This window comes from Aspergillus candidus (assembly GCF_002847045.1).
Source record: "Aspergillus candidus strain CBS 102.13 unplaced genomic scaffold BDW47scaffold_32, whole genome shotgun sequence".
In the NCBI taxonomy this organism is placed as follows: domain Eukaryota; kingdom Fungi; phylum Ascomycota; class Eurotiomycetes; order Eurotiales; family Aspergillaceae; genus Aspergillus; species Aspergillus candidus.
In genome coordinates, this window is record NW_020194037.1 from 149,046 (window position 1) to 168,502 (window position 19,457).

The 19,457-nt window shown below is 50.7% G+C and overlaps 6 protein-coding genes across 6 annotated transcripts; 5 read left to right on the forward strand and 1 right to left on the reverse strand.

Annotated features, from left to right (window-relative positions):
* Nucleotides 1-436: 436 nt before the first annotated feature.
* Nucleotides 437-2,394, forward strand: BDW47DRAFT_132582 (putative MFS transporter; the record flags this gene model as incomplete). Its single annotated transcript, XM_024817597.1, has 6 exons — nucleotides 437-840; nucleotides 886-994; nucleotides 1,046-1,195; nucleotides 1,263-2,014; nucleotides 2,068-2,153; nucleotides 2,205-2,394. Exons 1-6 carry the CDS (start codon nucleotides 676-678, stop codon nucleotides 2,392-2,394), a joined length of 1,452 nt encoding a protein of 483 aa, XP_024670786.1. The 5' UTR covers nucleotides 437-675.
* Nucleotides 2,395-2,571: 177 nt separating this feature from the next.
* BDW47DRAFT_132584 (FAD-dependent oxidoreductase) lies at nucleotides 2,572-3,959 on the forward strand (the record flags this gene model as incomplete). The annotated part of the gene is made up of 3 exons (XM_024817598.1): nucleotides 2,572-2,715; nucleotides 2,777-3,671; nucleotides 3,727-3,959. The coding sequence occupies exons 1-3, from the start codon at nucleotides 2,650-2,652 to the stop codon at nucleotides 3,957-3,959; spliced, it is 1,194 nt and encodes a 397-aa protein (XP_024670787.1). The 5' UTR covers nucleotides 2,572-2,649.
* An 884-nt stretch (nucleotides 3,960-4,843) lies between these two features.
* On the forward strand, nucleotides 4,844-6,420 carry BDW47DRAFT_126918 (T6SS phospholipase effector Tle1-like catalytic domain-containing protein; the record flags this gene model as incomplete). Its single annotated transcript, XM_024816639.1, has 2 exons — nucleotides 4,844-4,980; nucleotides 5,052-6,420. 2 exons carry the CDS (start codon nucleotides 4,844-4,846, stop codon nucleotides 6,418-6,420), a joined length of 1,506 nt encoding a protein of 501 aa, XP_024670788.1.
* An 859-nt stretch (nucleotides 6,421-7,279) lies between these two features.
* BDW47DRAFT_108060 (uncharacterized protein) lies at nucleotides 7,280-9,732 on the forward strand. The gene is made up of 5 exons (XM_024813148.1): nucleotides 7,280-7,547; nucleotides 7,597-8,918; nucleotides 8,967-9,413; nucleotides 9,466-9,582; nucleotides 9,631-9,732. The coding sequence occupies exons 1-5, from the start codon at nucleotides 7,448-7,450 to the stop codon at nucleotides 9,688-9,690; spliced, it is 2,046 nt and encodes a 681-aa protein (XP_024670789.1). The 5' UTR covers nucleotides 7,280-7,447; the 3' UTR covers nucleotides 9,691-9,732.
* Nucleotides 9,733-9,918: 186 nt separating this feature from the next.
* BDW47DRAFT_108062 (DUF2406 domain-containing protein) lies at nucleotides 9,919-10,667 on the reverse strand. The gene is made up of 3 exons (XM_024813149.1): nucleotides 10,423-10,667; nucleotides 10,283-10,366; nucleotides 9,919-10,223 (listed from the first exon to the last, which is right to left on the reverse strand). The coding sequence occupies exons 1-3, from the start codon at nucleotides 10,553-10,555 to the stop codon at nucleotides 10,129-10,131; spliced, it is 312 nt and encodes a 103-aa protein (XP_024670790.1). The 5' UTR covers nucleotides 10,556-10,667; the 3' UTR covers nucleotides 9,919-10,128.
* A 6,036-nt stretch (nucleotides 10,668-16,703) lies between these two features.
* BDW47DRAFT_108066 (class I SAM-dependent methyltransferase) lies at nucleotides 16,704-19,239 on the forward strand. The gene is made up of 11 exons (XM_024813150.1): nucleotides 16,704-17,521; nucleotides 17,574-17,611; nucleotides 17,666-17,722; nucleotides 17,744-17,747; nucleotides 17,842-17,886; nucleotides 17,936-17,971; nucleotides 18,026-18,144; nucleotides 18,194-18,219; nucleotides 18,266-18,296; nucleotides 18,351-18,705; nucleotides 18,785-19,239. The coding sequence occupies exons 1-11, from the start codon at nucleotides 17,414-17,416 to the stop codon at nucleotides 19,019-19,021; spliced, it is 1,056 nt and encodes a 351-aa protein (XP_024670791.1). The 5' UTR covers nucleotides 16,704-17,413; the 3' UTR covers nucleotides 19,022-19,239.
* The last annotated feature ends 218 nt before the right edge of the window (nucleotides 19,240-19,457 follow it).

Consider the following 19,457-nt stretch of genomic DNA (forward strand, 5'->3'; position numbering starts at 1 on the left):
GCTGTCAACCCGCCGCGGTCGTGCTAGTAGAGGGAGACTTTGCCAGCGTGTTCAGCGACGAGGACAACACCTACAGGTAATTGTCGCGCTGTTCTTTCTCAACAAAGTGCGTAATATTTCCAGCTATCTCGAGGCGATCCACCCACTACTGCAGCGCGGCGGCGTGAGGTTGAACCTGGGCCCGTTGCTATACGGTAGCGGGTCGCTCCTGCAACTATCGCCCGATGGGGTTATTGCCCTGGCAGATATCGAAATAAAAGGAAGACAAAGCGGGGTGGGGCCTCTGGGCATTGTTCGAGGGAAAGACGTGGCGTGGCATGGCATATTATCGGAATGCACGGGAGGCCGAGCACGAACGCGTCTATTGCGCAGATGCGGCAGGCTGGAAAAGTCTGATGGAGCAGAGCCTATCAATAACCTGGTCTCCTTTCTCAGGGTCGTCTTGCATTTGATTGTCGCACGGATCGCTGGTATCGCAGTTGTTCTGTGCTCCCTGTCCATTCTGTCGGGATCCTTGCATTATAACGCACAAGAAGGTTTATAATCTTTAGATGTTTTGTCAGAGGGAATTCTTCAGACACGCTCGCTTCTTTCTTGCTGTATGATTGCTCTTCTTCTTAGAATTAACACCCAAAGCACATCCAACGCAGTGGGAATTGGTAAAGAGAATACACCATGGCAGATAAATCGCCCAAAACACTCAAAGAAAATCCCCCCGTCGCCATATCCCTTGACCATGAACTCAGTGACGCAGCATTACTCCGAAAGATCGACTGGCGCATCCTCCCGATCATGTTCCTAACGTATTTTCTCCAATTCCTCGACAAAGTCTCGCTCAACGTACGTATTTGATATATCCAGCCATTCAACTGCTAACGAAAACAGTACGCAAATGTAATGGGCCTCCAAATGGACCTCGACATGCATGGAAATAACTTTGCCTGGCTGGCGACGGCTTTTTTCATTGCCTATGCTGTGGCGGAGATTCCTCAAGGTGCGTCCTTTACTGAATATGTACGGCGCTTTACTAATAATAATGATGTAGGAATTCTCCTGCAGCGATTTCCCGTGACTAAAGTCCTCGGGGTGAACATCCTCTGTTGGGGCGTGTTGCTCTCCTGTTCTGCTGCGGCGACCAACTATGCTGGTCTGATGGCTTTGCGTGTTTTGCTAGGAGTGACGGAGGCTGTTATCGGTATGTTGGTTTCCTCCTCTTTTCCTCCTTCATATTATCATATGGATGGAAGATAACGGTAAAGTAGCACCCGCCCTCACAATCTACACCGCAATGTGGTACACCCGAGAGGAGTCCACCCCACGGTACGGCTTCTGGTACTGCGGACTAGGCGCCGGCCAAATCATCGGCGGACTGATCTCGTTCGCCGCGCAGCGCGCCACGCCGTCCGGATCAGGGCTGCACGGATGGCGGGCGATGTTCGTCGCGATCGGGGTAGTGAACGTTGCGATCGCGGGACTCGTCCTGTTCGTGCTTCCGTCGTCGCCGGACACGGCGAGGTTTCTGAGCGAGGCGGAGCGGGCGCGGATCGCGCAGCGGCTGAGTGAGGACGAGGCTGGGAGGGTCGGGGTGGGACGGAAGCAGAGCGGGTGGAGATCGCTAGCTGGAGCCTTGTGCGATGCGCAGACGTGGCTGCTGGCGCTGCTGACGGTGCTAGTGTGTGTGCCTAGTGGAGTGATTACGACGTTCTCGGCGGTGCTGATCAAGGGGTTTGGGTATACGAGTGAGGAGAGCGCGCTGCTGAATATGCCGAGTGGGGTGGTTAGTATCGCCGCAACGATGGTGTCGACGTGGGCGATTGCGCGTCGGTATTCGCGGTGGCTGGCGATTGATCTGCTGCTCGTGCCGACGCTGGTTGGATCTTGTCTGATGAGTTTCTTGTCCCCGTCGAACCAGGGGGGGTGTCTGGTGGGGATTTATCTGGTTAATTCGACGGTGGCGCCGTTGGCGTTAATCTTTGCGTGGACGGGGGCGAACTATAAGGATTATACTATGCGGGTACATCATCCTCCCTCTGTCTTGTGCTGAGCGAAGCATGCTAACATGATCAGGTCTCTGGATGTTCATTGATATCTGCTGCGTTTAGTATCGCCAATATCATCGGTCCGCAGACATTCCAAGCGGCCGACGCACCAGGGTATGTGCCCTGTCAAAACCACGGACATGTACTCTAAGACTGACTGTACAGGTACCTCCCTGCAAAACACACCCTCGTGGCTGTCAACGCCGCGGGAATCGTCGTTTCTACTGCCCTGCGGGTGTTGTACGGGGTGCGCAACGCGCGGGCCAGCAGGATGGGAATGCCAGCGATGGGTCGCATCGAGGGGAAATTACAGCCTGATGGAAGTGACCAGGCTGGGTTTCGCTACGTTTATTAAATACACACTTGTAATTGTGGCTGTAGGGGATGTCCTTGTTCATATATACAACCAATCAAGTCATACGACCCTAGTATGTCTCATTTAGAGTTGTCCTGCGTACCGGTCAGTAACCCCGCCTCGCACAGCCTTCTATATAGCCCGATTGATATACAGGAAAGTTTAAGTCAAACAGTCAGCACATTAAGCTCGCACATCTGTCCCTAAATCTATCCTCCTCTATCACCTCTGTATACCATCATCCACTCCTACATAATGGACCCCGTCCTCATTATCGGCGGCGGACTAGTAGGCCTAACCCTAGCCCAAGCCCTAAAAAAGGTCCTCTCCTCGTCATCCTCCCCTCAAAGCCTATAAAACAACTAACACCAACGCACAACAGAAAAACATTCCCTTCGAAGTCTACGAGCGCGACGCCTCCCCGACAGCCCGGGATCAAGGCTGGGCCATCACCCTCCACTGGGGCCTAGACACCCTACGCAAGACAATCCCACCTGAAATCCTATCGCTCATCGAAGCAGAGCAAGTCGACCCCGACGTCGCGAAAAACGACAATGGCAATTTCCTCTTTCTGGACCTTGCAACAGGGGAAGCCAAGTTCAAGGTCCCGCCCTCGCATCGGTGGCGCGTGGATAGGGATGGGATGAGGCGGGCTTTGCTTGTCGGTTTGAAAGAGCGGGTACACTGGGGGAAGCGCTTGGTGGGGGTGGAGGAGTCGGGGTCAGCCGTGACGGTGAGGTTTGAGGATGGGACACACGCGTCGGGGAAGATGGTGATTGGGGCGGAGGGGAGTCGCTCGGAGGTGAGACGGGCGCTGTGTCCGGGGGGTTATCGCAACGAGCCGCTGGAGGCTGTGCGGTTTGTGGGCGTCGCGGTTGATATGACGCCGGAGGAGATCGCGCCGCTGCGGGCCCTGGACCCGCTGCTGTTCCAGGGGTGCCATCCGCTGACGGGCACGTTCATGTGGTTTTCTGTGCTGGAGACACCCGTGCGAAATGGGACTCTCGGGACGGTGGCGGAGAAGTTTCGCGCGCAGATCTGTCTGTCGTGGAGGGCGAGGTCGGTGGAGGATGAGGTTGAGGGGACGAGTGAGGGGCGGTTGACGGGTATGAAGAGACGGGCGGAGGGGTTCGCGCCGTGTTTTTATGATGCTGTGCAGGGGGTTCCTGAGGGGACGCCTGTTACGGAGGTGAAGCTGACGGATTGGGGGTGTTTGAAGTGGGATAATGGGGGGCGGATGACGTTGGTGGGGGATGCTGCACATGCGATGACGATGTGTATGACCTCCTTTGTTCTTTTTTTTTGGTATGGTATTGACTGATGAAACAATAGACCGCGGTGAAGCAGGTAACCATGGTCTGCTAGATGCATACTGGCTGGCTGAGGCCATCGACAAGGTGTATAGTGGAGAGGACGCAAAAACTGCTCTAGACGCGTATGAGGGAGAGATGCGCGAGCGGACACAGCGGGCTGTGAAACTGAGTCGACAGGCTTGTTATGATGCACATGAGTGGGAGCATCTAAACGAGCACTCTCCTATTTTGCAAAAGCGTTCACTCATCTAATCAATATCATGGAGTGGGGGAATGTATGTGTGGGAGTGAAGTATGGACCACCGGAATAGGGCTTGCATGTCATGTGTTCCAACGAGGTGCTTCTATTAGATAGTATTTATGACCTGGTTTAAACACAGTTTATACTGTACTATTCAATCACTACAATTATACTACCATCTTTACTTTTTAAGCAATCTTTCCTACCATATCAGTCACACAAAACCTCAACTAAACATCCACCTCGCCCAGTGGACACCATTAGGTTATGGCGATTCTACGTAACAGCCAGTCTGCCACTAAGACGATACGAATAGTAAGAATAGAGCGCGTTGGGCGGTTCGTCCTGCAGCTGCAGCCTGGGTCCTGCGGACAACCTTACTTGGGGCTGTACTAGAGTGCATGACAAGGCGAGGTTGGCCGAGAGGGTGGAGACCGCGAACTCTGTGCTTGGTTTCTTCTGAGGACTGTTGCCTGGTACGGTGCCAGGTGGCGCGTGTATGAGTCCACTCAAGGGGAGACTAGTCATCTATTGTGCATACTATGTTGTACGACTTCAATATGCAAGACAGTTCATAGTTAAGCAGTACCAGCTTGGTACCATCGCCTTTCCAAGGTGAATGGTATGTCCTAAATTTGACAAGGTGAAATACGTCGGACTACACGACGTCATATTCAGCTGTCTGCTCAAGAATACGCATCTTGAGACGGGCTGCCTAAGTATAGTGAGGCCATCATGCGAGGCATGCGACCCGCTATCAGACCTATCATATTGGTACTTCGGCGGGCGTAGTCCAAGACGCATGGGAGAACTGTCTGGCCACGGCATACTAATACTCCATACCCCCTTGTCTTCGTCCCGCATCAACCTTGACGGGAAAAGAGGTCAAAGCAAAATGAAAAATGAAGAACAAACACCAGTTGAAAGGCAAATTGTACTCTGCTTCGACGGCACAGGCAATACCTTCCGCACCGACGGCACCGAGACCAATATCCTCCGAATATGCCGCATGCTAGAACGGACCGATGAGCAGTGCATGTCCCCGTCCAGTCCATTCATCAGCTAATACTAACATCGTTCCAACAACAGTATGCTACTACCAGCGTATTTCCCACCTGCCTCTCTGCCAAGCCCATGTTTACCGAACTAACCCCCGCAGCTGGCATCGGCACCCAGATAACGCCCGGCTCTCTAGCAAGCACGACCATCCGCCGCACCGGGCGTCTGGCGAGCTCATCCCACGCAGTGGACCTCGCCCTGGGACGAACGTTCCACCAACACGTACTAGGCGGGTACCGTTTCCTCATGCGCCACTACCGGGCGTCGACACAGATCTACGTATTCGGCTTCAGTAGAGGGGCATTCACGGCGCGGTTCCTGGTCGAGATGGTCGACTTCGTGGGGCTGCTCGGCCCCGACAACGAGGAGATGCTCCCGCTGATATGGAAGGCGTTCATGACGTGGAAGACACGCGGGTGCGATGCAGATGCCAAGCGACGCGCGCTGCACTTCGTGACCGAGACGCGCGAGACGCTGTGTCGGCCGACGAGCCAGCCCGTGCGCTTTTTGGGTGTGTTTGACACCGTGAACAGCATTGCTGATTTCAGGGTCGATTTGCAGATTATTTCGATGGCGCAGGTCACACGCCATGCTGTTAGTGTTGATGAGAGGCGGGTGAAGTTTCGTCCTGTGCTGTTGAAGCCGATGGGGACGAGGTGTCCTTGTGCGGGTCCGCTCGGGGAGATGGGGCCGGAGCGCACGGCGTCGAGCTTGCTGGCTGCTTGGAAGAGGAAGAGTCGTGGGGATGCTGCGCAGAGGCTCAATACGGCTGCTTTGGGAAGTGCGGAAGAGCAGGATGTACAGGAAGTGTGGTTTCCTGGGGGACATGCAGATATCGGGGGTGGGTGCCAACGGTCGGGGAAGGGCGAGAGACACCAGTTGAGCCATGCCCCACTCGTGTGGATGGTGCAAGAGGCGAGTCGGGCTGGGTTGAGGTTTGACGAGGCCAAGTTGCGTCGGTTTGGCTGTGCCGAGGTGGCGGCTGGTGATAGTGGTGGTGGTGATGGTACACAAGGTGTGGATGAAAGCTTGGACTTCCATACGGCGCTGGAAGAGTCGAGCACCCGCGGGACACTTCACGATCTCTTGTCGTTTGGGCACGGACTGTCCCGCGCGTCTGTGCTTGCTTGGAGGGCGATGGAGTACTTCCCTGTCAAGCGGATCGACCTGCTGCCGCAGGGGAGATGGAAGGTAGCGCGATGGCCGCCTCCCAGGGGCGCGGCTCGGGGCGTTCCCGATGACGCCATGATACATGTATCTGTTATTCGCAGGATAAAGGCCGATCCGACTTACCGTCCGCAGAACCTACTGGGCAGGAGGGACGACTGTACGGGGTGCTTTGACGCTGCAGAGTGGCAGGTTCATGCTAGCAAAGGGGACACGGTGCGGGAAACATGGACGAAGATGCATTAAGTTGAGGATAAGTATGAGTCTGTATATACAATCAAGATTGATCATGTCGACCTATGAGAGCGTCATGTTTGTTAAGAAGGTCTTTGTAAATTTGAACAGCACTGTATGATCAATTCTGTTTACTTTCCACCACAATCGTTCGTCCTGTGGCTATTCTCTGGCCGCACTGCCTGTCCCTTATTCACTGGAGAAGTGGTGTCAATAGAACAGTAGGTGTGTCGAGACCGTCCTAGGGCTTGTATGTCCCGTGACCCTGTCAAGTGATATCATTATAGAAGCGATTATTTCATCCAGGCTAGATATATCATGGATTATTGGGATAATGCTGTATGACTATAGGAATGTACTTACTGGCATGTTGGACTGGATTTTTTCAAGTCCAGTGGCGACTTCTAAATGTGGTGAATCTGTTATGTGGCTCGCTCTTTCCTTGTCTTGCATTCCGATAAATATAGATACCTAAGAGCATCTTGAAGGTAGGCAAGCTCCTTCCTTCTCTTCTGCTATCAATAAAGCCGGCGGAGGAGCTTGATATAATCGGAAATCTTGTTGCAGTCGGAATACCCATTCTGCGAAACCCAGCGACGCTGGAATATGATTGTACGTGGCCGATTATCTTCTGATTATGCAGAGGTTTTGTGGGACTGGCAGTGGCATCAATCGAGATCAGGCGTTTTTCCACTTGGGCTTCAAGGGTTTACAAAGTAAGTGTTGCACGAATAACGGCTTGCTCAAATATAGGCAAGGATTAGGGTTGATGAGTGAATGTCGAATTAGGGGGTTTTTGGGCTACATCAGAACCTGCCTGACATTACTTACATATTTGGGTAGTGGGTGAATGGATCTACTGGCTTCTATAATCAGACTCAAATCAAGTCGGTGAATGGTCTGATCTATCACTTCCTTGTTGACAAGACTGACCTACCACATGTCTACAAACGACCCATTCGCACTAATCCTCATTCGATGCAAACTCCACGTATCATTCCAATAACCCAACTCTCCGTCCTTTCCCCCGCTCATCAACATGGCTTCTAGTCTCTACTGTAATCTGTGCGGATGCACCCTTTCCAAACATGAGAGTCAAGACCGGTACTCCCATTCATGGCTGAAGCACTTTCGCGCAAGTAAGTAATTCCCTAGCATCAACCACACCGATGAACCTGACCATTCCAGTCTACTCCAGCCCCGCTGGATTCTCTGTCTCCGGCGTCGGCCTGTACGACGAGGGTGTCATCAGTCGGTGCATTGCGCCTCTGGAATACACCGCGCGATGGAACGATCCTGGGTACACGTTTCCGCCAGACGACGAGATAGGCGTCCTGGACCGTATGCCGGTAAACGGCCGTTATGGATTCGTCTTCCATGAAGCCTGTTGGTCTCTGCTGGAGCACAGTTTCGATCCAGAGCAGGTCCCTATTGCGCGGTTGTATGAAGTTTGTCGCTCACTGCCACTCCGCGAATTGGTGCACGGTGTTGCTTGGGGCTACACTTTTGGAGGTGTTTGGTGTCTCGACTACTATGGCTTTGATCCTAGGGAAGATGGGTTTCCTTGGCATTCTCTGAACACGAAGGATGGGCCGCTCCCATGGACTAGAAACCCCTGTGTCGTACCGGAAATCAAATCTTTCCTTGAAGGCGCACCTGAAGGCCCGCTTCCAGGGGGAACATGCCACTCGTGGCCGGCCAGCGGCCATGGTGATGTGTTCAGTAGTGTTCCACAAGAGATTCGCGATACCGTCGCTGCCCTCCTTTCGACAGCCGATGTCTGCCATCTCCGTCTCGCATCGAGAGCCTTTGTCTCTACCTTTTCCAGCCAGCATTTCTGGCGTTCGAGGTTCCAGCCGGGCGGGGAGAGGTCGTGGCTGTGTGAGCTTCAGGGTTTGCCGGCGTTTAGCAACTGGTATTGGCTGTATTATCGCACCAGACGTGAGCTTCTTCCGCTGGAGCTTCTGAACCGGCAAAGAGTGAATGGCCTGATTCTCCAGATCCACGAAATCCTCGATCTCAGATTGAGTGAAGTGTCTCTCCATTGCTCCCAAGCCACTCAACTGCCAGTCACGCCATGGCGAGAGGTATCCGCCGATCTCAGACCACGCTCTGAAGGTAGCTGGTATAATAATATCGCCTGGTTCAACTTCGATCATGGCTGCCGCTTGTTCCACACACGGACCATCAACATCCCAGAACGTCTTGCCCAAGTCTCATTTTCGATCTTAGATCTCAACGGAAAAAAGTACGTCACAGGCATGAGAGTCACCGCCGACGACGACACCACCCTATCTATTGGCTACAGTGCAGACAAAGCTTGGTTCTCTGAGCCCGTCACCAACCTCAACGGTTTCAAACTGGCCATCGGATCTCGCGGCGTACAAGGCATACAGGTGATGCACGGCGACGGGCGCGCATCGCAGTGGTTCGGCTCTCCCGACATAGCGCCGCACACACATCGGCTAGTATGCTCACAAGGGATTGCAGTCCTCAAAGCCGGCTTCGACGTAAGTTTCAATTCCTTTCTCTCGACTCGCGCTAACCAACACGCCCAGGGGTTCAAAATGGTCCGTCTATCCGTCCAAGAAGCAGCGCAGCGGGATCTCGTCGAGCCAAATCACGAAAAGTCCCTCCTCGACACCGCACTATGGTATCCCAACCTTCCACAACGTGGACTTCCTTTGAGCGATGCCCAGAATGGCATGCCGCGGCCGGGCTACGTACCGCTACTATGGACCCACTTCGGCGGCCCTGCTGGGATATACCTCCGGCGGGTGCGTGGGATCTTGGTAAAGGTTGTCGAAATCGACCAGACGATCAGGCATATCCAGATGCTTTTCGGAACGGAGGTTCCTGAAATGTGCAGCCGCGCCTTAACCGCGGCCCTGCCTCGGTATGAGCATATCAAGGTAACCAATTTTCCGATCGACGGCCCCGGTGGAGAAATCATAGAAAGAGTCAGGACTTCAGAGAGTGGAGACGTTTGCATGAATGGCTTTGAAGTGAGTATGTATCTATTTGCCGTGCATTCCAGTCGTATCTGATACAGCACAGATAACCACAAACTGGGGACGGAGTTGCCAGTTCGGCTTCATGGTGGATGTCGCACCCTACTGTAAGACGTTGGAAATTCCTGTGGGCAATACAATCACGGGTTTCTACGTCGGACATGTACGTATGTTGGATTGGGTGCTCAGGCGAAATTGCTAACTGTAGTAGTATTTTGCGTGCAGCCTAACTGGAATCGGGGTGATGTCTGAATTGGTTGATAGGCACTGAGTGTAGTTTACTTGGATGAATACTACTCGACGGAACGTGCTTTACTATCTGGCTTTCTCGAAGAGAGATCGAGATAAATTTACGGAAACACCTAGAGCTAAATTTCATGACTACGAATCCTGGAGCCGTGAAGATAACGCCAAAGGGAATTCGAGAGAGTCATTGGAAAGGGTACGAAGAACATAGATGTCAACGTGAATCACAATACAATCTAGTACAGTAAAGGAATGACACGTCTCACCAGACAGGTTGTATACTCCTGTAGTTTTATTCAAGAGAAGTCACCGCACACAGCTGACCCCGACGCTTATACTAAATCGATATCGAGAGAATATTCAAATAATCACATTACCAATAAAGCAAAAAGATATTATACAATCGCTAGAAAAACCCAATATACGTCTCGTCGTGGCAAAACTACCAATCCCACCGCATAACTCAACGGCGGCGGTCGATAGCGGCTTCATGGGCCCGGATGGTATCCAGGGGACGCTCAAAGCGATACCTCGTAGGGTTGGCCAGATCGGGTTCCGCTGGAGGAGATTGTTAGCACAGGTGTTATACTGTCGCAGTGGACAGACAGTCAACTTACTGATGACGTTTCCTTCTCTGTCGCGATGTTGTACCCCGCGCAACGACATGCCGGTCACCGAGTCTCCGGAGCTGAGGCTGGCCACTGTTATCGTTAGTAATTGGGTACTGTTTATTGACTTGCAGGGGTAGGGTACGAACTGGGCTGGGCTTCGTTCAGGGCCGCGTTGGGATCGGCTTGCTTGGAGAGAGATGTCTTGTAGGCGTGGCCGTTGGGGCTGTCGTAGGATCCAATGGATCCGCTGCGGTCACTGGAGGTACGAGAGGTAGGCATGATGTATGTGGGGAGATTTCAAAGACTCGGACTCCAAAAATGTTATAGATCTGATATAAATCTTGATATTGATTGAGGAGAATTTTTTTTGTAAAATCCAGGGAGAACCCTGGGAAACGCCCGGCTTAAATCCTCGGCCAGGGCCTCTTTTTTTTTTAGAAGCATGATCACGCAAACACAACCAATGATGAGAAGCCATTCCAGGCCACTGCACCATCCCGGCTTTGTGACGCGGCCGCCCATGGAACCCATGACGTTAGAAATCCACCGTCAGCATATCTCCCGACTTCCATTGGTTTCGAGTAAGCCAAGCTTCTGCTAACTCAGCAAACCCAGAGCTTGGCGGCGCTTTGTGTCCAATCAACCCGACACAGACACGCACCACGGAGGTGAAACAAAGACCGAGTGGCAATCTCATCGGACGCCCGCATCAGGCACCACCATTCAAGAGTCTGGTCTGGACACAGACTTTCCTGTTCCTAGGCCGTCTGGGGGATGTCACCCGCATAGAGTATCATTCTGGATTGCCTCCGCTTTGGGTCCAGATCGGCCTGGGCTCAGCCCCCCCTGAACATTTGAACATTTCTTCCCCCCAGATGCAGCCTTACGCCAACCGCATTGAGCAGCCAAGTGTTAAAATGCGGTTTTTGGCAACCCAGGCCGACCGCGTTGTCACCCTCCACACGGGCCATTCCGTCCTCCTGACAGTCTCGTGTGTGGCATGGTACGCATTGGCTGATATCATCCGGGCCACATTTAATGTAACCCCAACAGCGATCGGAATTTCATAACCCATCTCACCCGAAAGGAGACCCTGGATTGTGTGATGGTCGTGCGCCCCGATGCGGACTTCACATGTCGCGGAATGATGACTCAGACGTAGATCTTGTTTCAGATTGGCTGTTCCTGGGGCACCGTGACATCATTCTGGAACGGGCGTTGCCCAATCTGTGCTTTGGATTGTTCTGTTTTGGTTTCGATAAACAAACAGGTGATGTCAATGTGGATTGCCATGCGTCGGCCGAATTGGGATCGTACTGGCCAAATGCATGCCGTACCTGATCTTCAGGCCGTGCTGCTGCAGGATGAGGGTCCAACATAAGATCTTCGCCGTGTAGTGATGGCACTGGCTACTCCGGATTTTAGCGACGAAATGCCCAGACATAGACATGCTTGAATCCAGGGGTAAACGTGTGGTACAAGTCGGACCCGGAAAGGGCCAGTATCTATCTGTCCTTGAAGGTGAGTCTCTTTGTCGTCCGCTATGGACGAGACCAAAGCGTCCATGGTCGCTTCCATGTGACACCGATTTCTTCGCTATTGCACTCCTCTTGTGTTCACTGGGTGATCGAGTATCTCGCCCGTTGGAGATAATGCCAAGTCAACGAGGTGGAATCTTTTCTTGGCTGTGACCGGTATCGGGCGCACTCATCCAGACATAACCCAGCCACCGCTATTAATCTTTATTCGTGTTCAAAGGGGACAGACTATCGCTGTTGTTAGCGGCGAGGATTTTTTGTTTTCATATTCAGCATCACACAGTAGTCCCTGAGACGAAATAATGAAAGAGGAAAGTCTTGATGGCATTGATGACGATCTTTGGAACGGAAAGAGGTGTACGATGGAAGGTTAACACTTGCAGGGTCTGTGCTAAAAATATCAAGACGCTATCTGCTGTCTCACCAATCCCTGTTAATATTCCTGTCTAGTCCCTGAAATATAGCTAGTGGGTATGCCCCGGTACCAACAGAATAGCAAGATCTATTTTGGTATATCTGTAGGCCCAGTTGTCGCATTCAACCACATGCAAATGCTATGTTCTATATTTCTTAATCTCAGAGCAAATTCTTGACATCGACCAACAGTCAACTTTGCTCTATAGATTTCATCAACATCGACTTTGTGGAATTGTGAGATAACAGAATCAGCCAAGGTGTCAGCTATCTTGTAGCTTTTTCTACGGAGGTTATTCTTTTGACTCCTCAATCTTTTCTATCAATATTCTTAACTATATATCTTTCAATATGCATAATCTTTTCATGGTATCTAAAATCATCAGTTCCATCAACATTGTGACTGTTTCTATTACTCCTACAAACTTCAGCAGCATTTGACTGTTCAGCTTCCTCGATTCTCATACCCAGTGTCTTTTGAAAGCCTCTATCCAAACTACATGGAATTACACTTTTTTTTTTAATTGACCAATGCTCCCTGATTGTCAAAGAATATCCTCATCTACAAGGACCACGTAAACAAGCCACAAAAAAAGGCGGACGGGGACCAATTAGGATGATATGTTTGAATCTCCTCCTGATGCGTAATATCCTTTCACCACGCAACAGTCTATATCAGCTTGTTACAAGGTGATTTGGCCAATCTCGAGGAAAAAACTCTGCTAACTCTAGTATGCTCTTTGCTTCTACACAATGTCAGGTTGAGCTGTCCGTTAGGCTGATCAGATTGTGACACTGGGGGCCGGCGGCAATCATTCATGGTAGACGCATGGATGTTGTTTAAAGAGACATTCAATGAGGCAACATGGATGCTCTTTCGCGTAGATTATTTTTCTTTTTTTTGTCCATGTTTTTTATTTATATTGTGCGATCTTGGAATATTGGTCTCGGAACTATTCGCAACTCTTGATTGTTATCGTATCATCATTATGTTGATACTTGTCACCGGCGCTCCCATAGAACTTGTTGTTCACTACTCAATCTATTCTCTTTATCTTATTTGTCTGTTTTTATATTTGCTGTGCTTTAGTCCACGGAATATAATATTCACGTGCTTTATGTCTTGCAAAGATAGTGCTACCTATAGTATTATAAGCTGATTGGTCATTGATCTTCTTTCCTTCCTTTAGTAACTTTGTGCTTTTGAACCAGTCAGTCTTGATCAAGTGTTTATGCTTATTACCTCCAAGAAGACTGGCCGACCTTTTTCGGCTACGCAGTCACGCGGAGAGACATAAGAAACATATCTTTTGGGCCTGCCGGTTGGGCTGCAAGATGGTGATCATATCATGAATGACTATCTTACGGCAGTATTCAAGATTCGCTTGACAGTCGTGTATATTGAACTCATAGTCCCTTTGCAGAGTCTAGAATTCACATGCAAGTGTGTCTGTGTTCTGATGATAGCAGTGCTCTAAAATCATTGCCTTGATCTAATCTCAGACACTGAAACAAGATAACGAACGGCATCTTGGTCGAGCTTGGTATGACTGATATCCAGATATTCTATATTCGCCATGGATATCAATTTCATGTTTTGGATGCCTTAAGAATAATTCATCCCCTCGTGATTAGGAGAGTGTCGGAAATCACAATCCTTTTAGATATCAACATACTACTAGACTACAGCTCATATTTCAGGGATCACAGTGAATCAGGGGTGAGTAAGTCTATTTATCATCATATTGAGTCATGGCAAGTGTTAAGAGAGTAACTTTGACGAGGATTTCCTCCGTCAGGTCTCTCTATCCGCTATGCTGGAAAGAGCCAGAAAGAATTAACAAGAGACGAATAATGTTAAACTCTGGGGTATAGGTAATAAAGATGTAGAAACAGTGACTACTAGCAACGGGCCAAACGGTCGGCCGTCCTGCATCATTTGCAGTCCTTTCCCACACAGATGACCATCTTGTATCTTCATTAATTCAAGCAACCATCAAGCAAGCTTTTCCATAGCTCTGGATATCATCAGAGTCCATCATTAGGACGCGTTCACTTCCCCTAATCCACAATAGTGGGTTTGGTGATGATCCTGGAATTGTCATCTCCCGAATATATAAAGTTACAGATACTCTAGTTTGTGGAGTGGCTAGTCAGCTGATGCTCATTAGACTTTTATATACGGAGTAGTTCGAGATACCACTCAAGCCCATGTGTGTTTAGTTAACGGCGAAGGAATTAGACGTCGATTGCTATTGTTGAACTTGTTATATTTCATATATTCAAGACATCTATCTCGCTGAGCTTGTTTGATTGCTTATGATCCTGGCTTCTGAAGCGACAGTAGCTTGATTGTTACTAGGCAATAGATGCTGTATATGAATTGCCAAAGTCAAAAGCGTGTTCATAAGAAACACAAGCAATTGATATTGACGTGAACAGGACCCAACATAGAAAAACGTACAAGTACTATTTTGATAGCAATAAAAAGTAAATACGAAGAGGTAATCATTAAAACACTGCTGCTAGTCGAGACAAATCATACTCGCATATACGACAGTTTAGTCATAGAAAGTCAGCAAGCTCAGCTGCCCAGGCAATAGTGCCTTTAGTTTAGAGATCAGCACCAAGAACACTCAAACTATCACGAACACCCACAGGCCTCATTGGCAAACAGTCCTAAACCCGAGATTCCTGTCTAGAAAAGAATTGGCCCTGAATTCAAGGTGTAGACAGAATCACCACGTGGGATCTATCCCAGTGGCTTCTCTCGCCTTGCCCTTCGCAACCTGCCATATTGCTTGCGAAGATTTACCGAGCCGGGGCTAATCAGCACCATTCCAAAACAGGACTCCATGAAGATGGTCACTTGTATGGAGTAGCGAGAGTACCAGTTACAATCCATACGAGATACCACTTCAGCCCATCTGTGTTGAGTTATGGCGAAGGAATCAGATGTCGACATTCCCAAGGATCCGTCCTTTCTGGTCCGATCAGTGGGCCTTCCCGGATTTGGGGGCGTAAGAACTATTATACGGAGTAATCAAACCAGATTCTCGTGGCCATCCTTCTCGGCTGTCTTGTTTGATATTTCTTACGGAGTAAATCCCAGGACTTTATTGGACGGGAGAGACTAGCAGTGATATTATTACGTGTCGATTGATTGCTAGACTAATAATATGACTTGTCTAGTCCTACAATAATAGGTGTTCTGGGGGGATAATCGGGTATTATTACCCTCGAAGGCAGTTCATATGGGACAAACTGATCAACTTCTCCAAAACCAGCTGAACATCCTTTAAAGGTGACTGGCAACATGTGTAAGGTGACTCCTGCTGGCGACTGATCCAAATTGATATCTTTGCATCGCCCCACTGTCCAATTGAGCGGTCAATCGGTTATTGCGGCGACTGCGCCGCATATCGATGTCAAGGTCGCCGAGTTATCCACATTTATGCCATCTTATGATGAACTATCCTCCACCATAACACCATTTCTCACCCTCCTTCCAAAATGAAACCAAATCCCGCATGATGTAACACCTGAATCATGGTCGGAAACGCCAAAAAATCGCCAACTACCCCACGCGATAAGCTAAACAAAAGTACCTGTGGCAGTCAAAGTTAGCCAACCGTTGAACATGCAGACTGCGGCAACGTGATCCCCGAGAACCCTACCTAGTACCGTACCCCCTCCTCCTCAAAAGAGTCGGTCGCAGCCACCGGTACTTTTCTAGTCATCAGCTAGTCCTGATCGCTACGCAATCGCCATGGAGAATCCCCCGAGTCTACTCCATAGTGTCTTACTATCCTACTATCCGTATCGAGGGCCGACCGGGGAGGATATCCGTCGCAATACCGAATGGGGTAAAAGCGCTCCGCGGGATTCGCGCTGGCGGGTTTAACCGTTTGATTCCACGGGATCCCAGTAAACCCCGCCATGGTAAGACTAGGCAATAGGTACTCTCTGTCCCTTAGCGAATAAAAATTCCTACGAGTCAGTTGACGGTTCTCCTTGTCCATAATAATAACATTTCAAGAGAAAGAGGGGGTCGGAAACATCCCCACCGCCACATGGCTGGCTGTCTGCCAGGAAGTTAACTTAGTTGGTAGCCTGGGAAGGGGAAGCGGCACGATCGGCGCCGGTTGGAGACTGGATCATGCGATGATCATGCCATTTAGGGAATGACGGACACACATGGCCGATCGATGTACCATTCTCGAAGTCTCTTTCCTGGCTTGTCTGGGTGGCAGAAGAAAAAAAAAAAAAAAAAAAAGGTTGGGACGACGGATGGGTGGTGCCCCGATGAACCGCCCGCAGGTGGGTGGAGAATACCCTAGTGGATTTCCAGACTTCAGGGAGGGGAAAGGGAATAATACAGGACATTGTCCAATAACTATACAATTCTCATGCGTGGCATTCCAGATCTAACAGATGGGAAAGAAATAGTTAATGCATGGTTGCATTTTAAGTCGGAGGAAATGCAGCAGCTAGAATTGACCTGTCAACTGGCCTCCCCTTCTCCCACGACGAAAGACGCCACCACTTAACCTGATGAAGACGAGCTGTCGGGGTTTATCATGTCAACACTAGCCGTCTGGTTAGTCTAGGACAGTGTCCTCCCTAGACTCTGCCCGTGGAGTCAACCGGACAGCTCCCTTTTCCTCCCTAAACTCCCAGCCAGCCAAACAAAGCATCCCAGTGGCAGCCGAGGCACCCATCCGGGGTCCACAACCCGTCACTAATCGCGACTAAAACCACCACTAAAGGTGCCACAACCTCCACTCGGGGTCAGGCCGCCCCTGTTCCTTTTGGCAACTAGCCTATGATCGACGGCGCGGCATTGGGGCAGCTGCGTCCGGCGTAGCGAATCGTTGGCCAGACGGACGTTGACAGCGCACGAGTAACCCGGTCTGATTGCTCGTTATTAAGGGAATCTCCAAGCCCGGTCCGGCGTCTTGTAGGATTTTTATTTTGTCCCTTTTCTGATCCTTTCCCACCTTTCTCCTCTTGGGTGGTTTTATCTTCTTTCGACGCGTTGTTGAACCGACTGATCGTTGTGTTCATTTCTACGACCCGTGGTTTGTGATCTCGGGACGCGGGGGATATAATAATCGTAATAATCTTGTCCAAATCGATATATATACGGAACGAGAAGCAGAAATTCGTGCGACCCACCATCATAATGTCCGCCGAGAGCCAGCCCCAAAGCCAGGCGCAACCGCAGCACCTGGAACCGGAGCCCCAGCATCTGGAACCCCAGCAGCGCAGCCCGGCCATTATCGAGCCTGATGTCGGTCTCCGTTTCGAACTGTGTTGATACCGCTATATGCTGATTGTAATAGGACAACCAAAGCGATAACGATTCCACATTTGCCGGCTCGCAAGTACCCTGATTAGCACCGCCATCGTCCGCTATCGCTAACCGGAACCGCAGAATCGGCGACGCCAGTTACACCACGAGTATCACCTCCAGCGCGTTCAACTATCAGTAGGTCAAAAACGCATCGGGCACTGTTGTGCACAATACTGACCGACCGTGTAGATATGAGGTAAATGATTCGAACAAACGATATCGCGACCGCACCGAACCCATCTAACCAACCCGCGCAGAACGGCCGCAGATACCACTCGTACCATGAGGGAGAATACATGCTGGTAGGCGGCGATGGCACACTTTCCGACGACTCGTTCTGACATCTTCCAGCCCAACGACGAGCAGGAGCAGGACCGCATGGATCTGGTGGGTTTGACCGCGAAATGCGACCGCGACGACGACGGATATTGACTCCAGCAGAGCCACCACATCTACCGCATGCTGCTGAGCGGCGAGCTGACCCGTGCGCCCGTCAAGAACCCCGCTCGTGTGCTGGACATCGGTACGGGGACGGGTATCTGGGCGATCGACTATGCCGAGTGAGTTGCCTGGCTGACTTTGGAGGGAGAAGAGACTAACAATATACAGCGAGCACCCCGAAGCGGAAGTCATCGGTATGGATGGAAGACACTCGTTTAACGTTCTAACTAACCCACTCAGGAAATGACCTCTCCCCGATCCAGCCCTCCTGGTACAGTCACTTGAAACCCCTGATAAAGAAGGGTCATTATACTAACAGATGAAGGATCCCCCCCAACTGCCGCTTCGAAGTCGACGACTACGAAGCCCCCTGGTCCTACAGCCAACCGTTCGACTACATCCACGGCCGCGAGCTGGAAGGGTTCGTCCGCGACTACGACCGTCTGTTCACGCAGGCTCTGGCCAACCTGAAGCCCAACGGATGGTTCGAGATCGCCTCCATCGAAGTCATCTCGACCTCCGACGACGGCACCCACCACAAGGCCAAGAACCTGATGGAAGCGGTCGACAACATGCACGTTGCGTCCAACGAGTTCGGCAAGAGCATGACGACCGTGAATACTTGGAAGAGCCGCATGGAGAAGGCTGGGTTTGTCAATGTGCATGAGGATATTTACAAGGTATCCCCCCTTTCCTCTTTTTGCCATCTACCCACCGGCGTTTAATGCAATGTCTAATGCTAATACTAATGCTGAATAGCTCCCCCAATCCCCCTGGCCCAAAGATCCCAAGCTGAAGGAAATCGGCCGCTACCACCAAGTCAACATGTTCGAGGCGATCGGCCCCTACACGTACGCGCTGTTCACGCGCATGCTGGGCTGGCCGCGCGAGCGCATCGAAGCTCTCGTTGCGGGCACCAAGAGTGAGCTCAAGGATCTGTCGATTCACTTGTACACCCGGGTGCATGTTATTTATGGTCAGCGTGCGGCTGCTTAGGTGCTTGGTTGGCTTGTTTTGCGCTGAGCGTTAGTATTCTATCTCTAGGTTACTTGTCTACTACCTGTCTGTCTGTCTACTAGTATATATTATAGTCTGCTGGTAGTATTGATCACTCTATTTGTTATACGTCTTCTCTTCTGGTGCTATTGACTACCACAGTATCGTGAGACCTGTCTTGATGCCATGACAGTTTACTGTTCTATTCCCATTACTCCACAACAACACCTACACACCGGACGTACAATATGATTAGACAGCACCAAGTCACAGTCCACAGCTTATGTGACTGCCACAAAAATAATATCACGTTACACCCCAGCCCTAAACACCCCCTCGTCTGTCTTATCCAGCACCCTCAATAGGACACAATGAGAAACGCCAAGCTAAGAGTGTTGCACGCCAAGAAGGAATTGACTCAGCTTGGATATGTTCA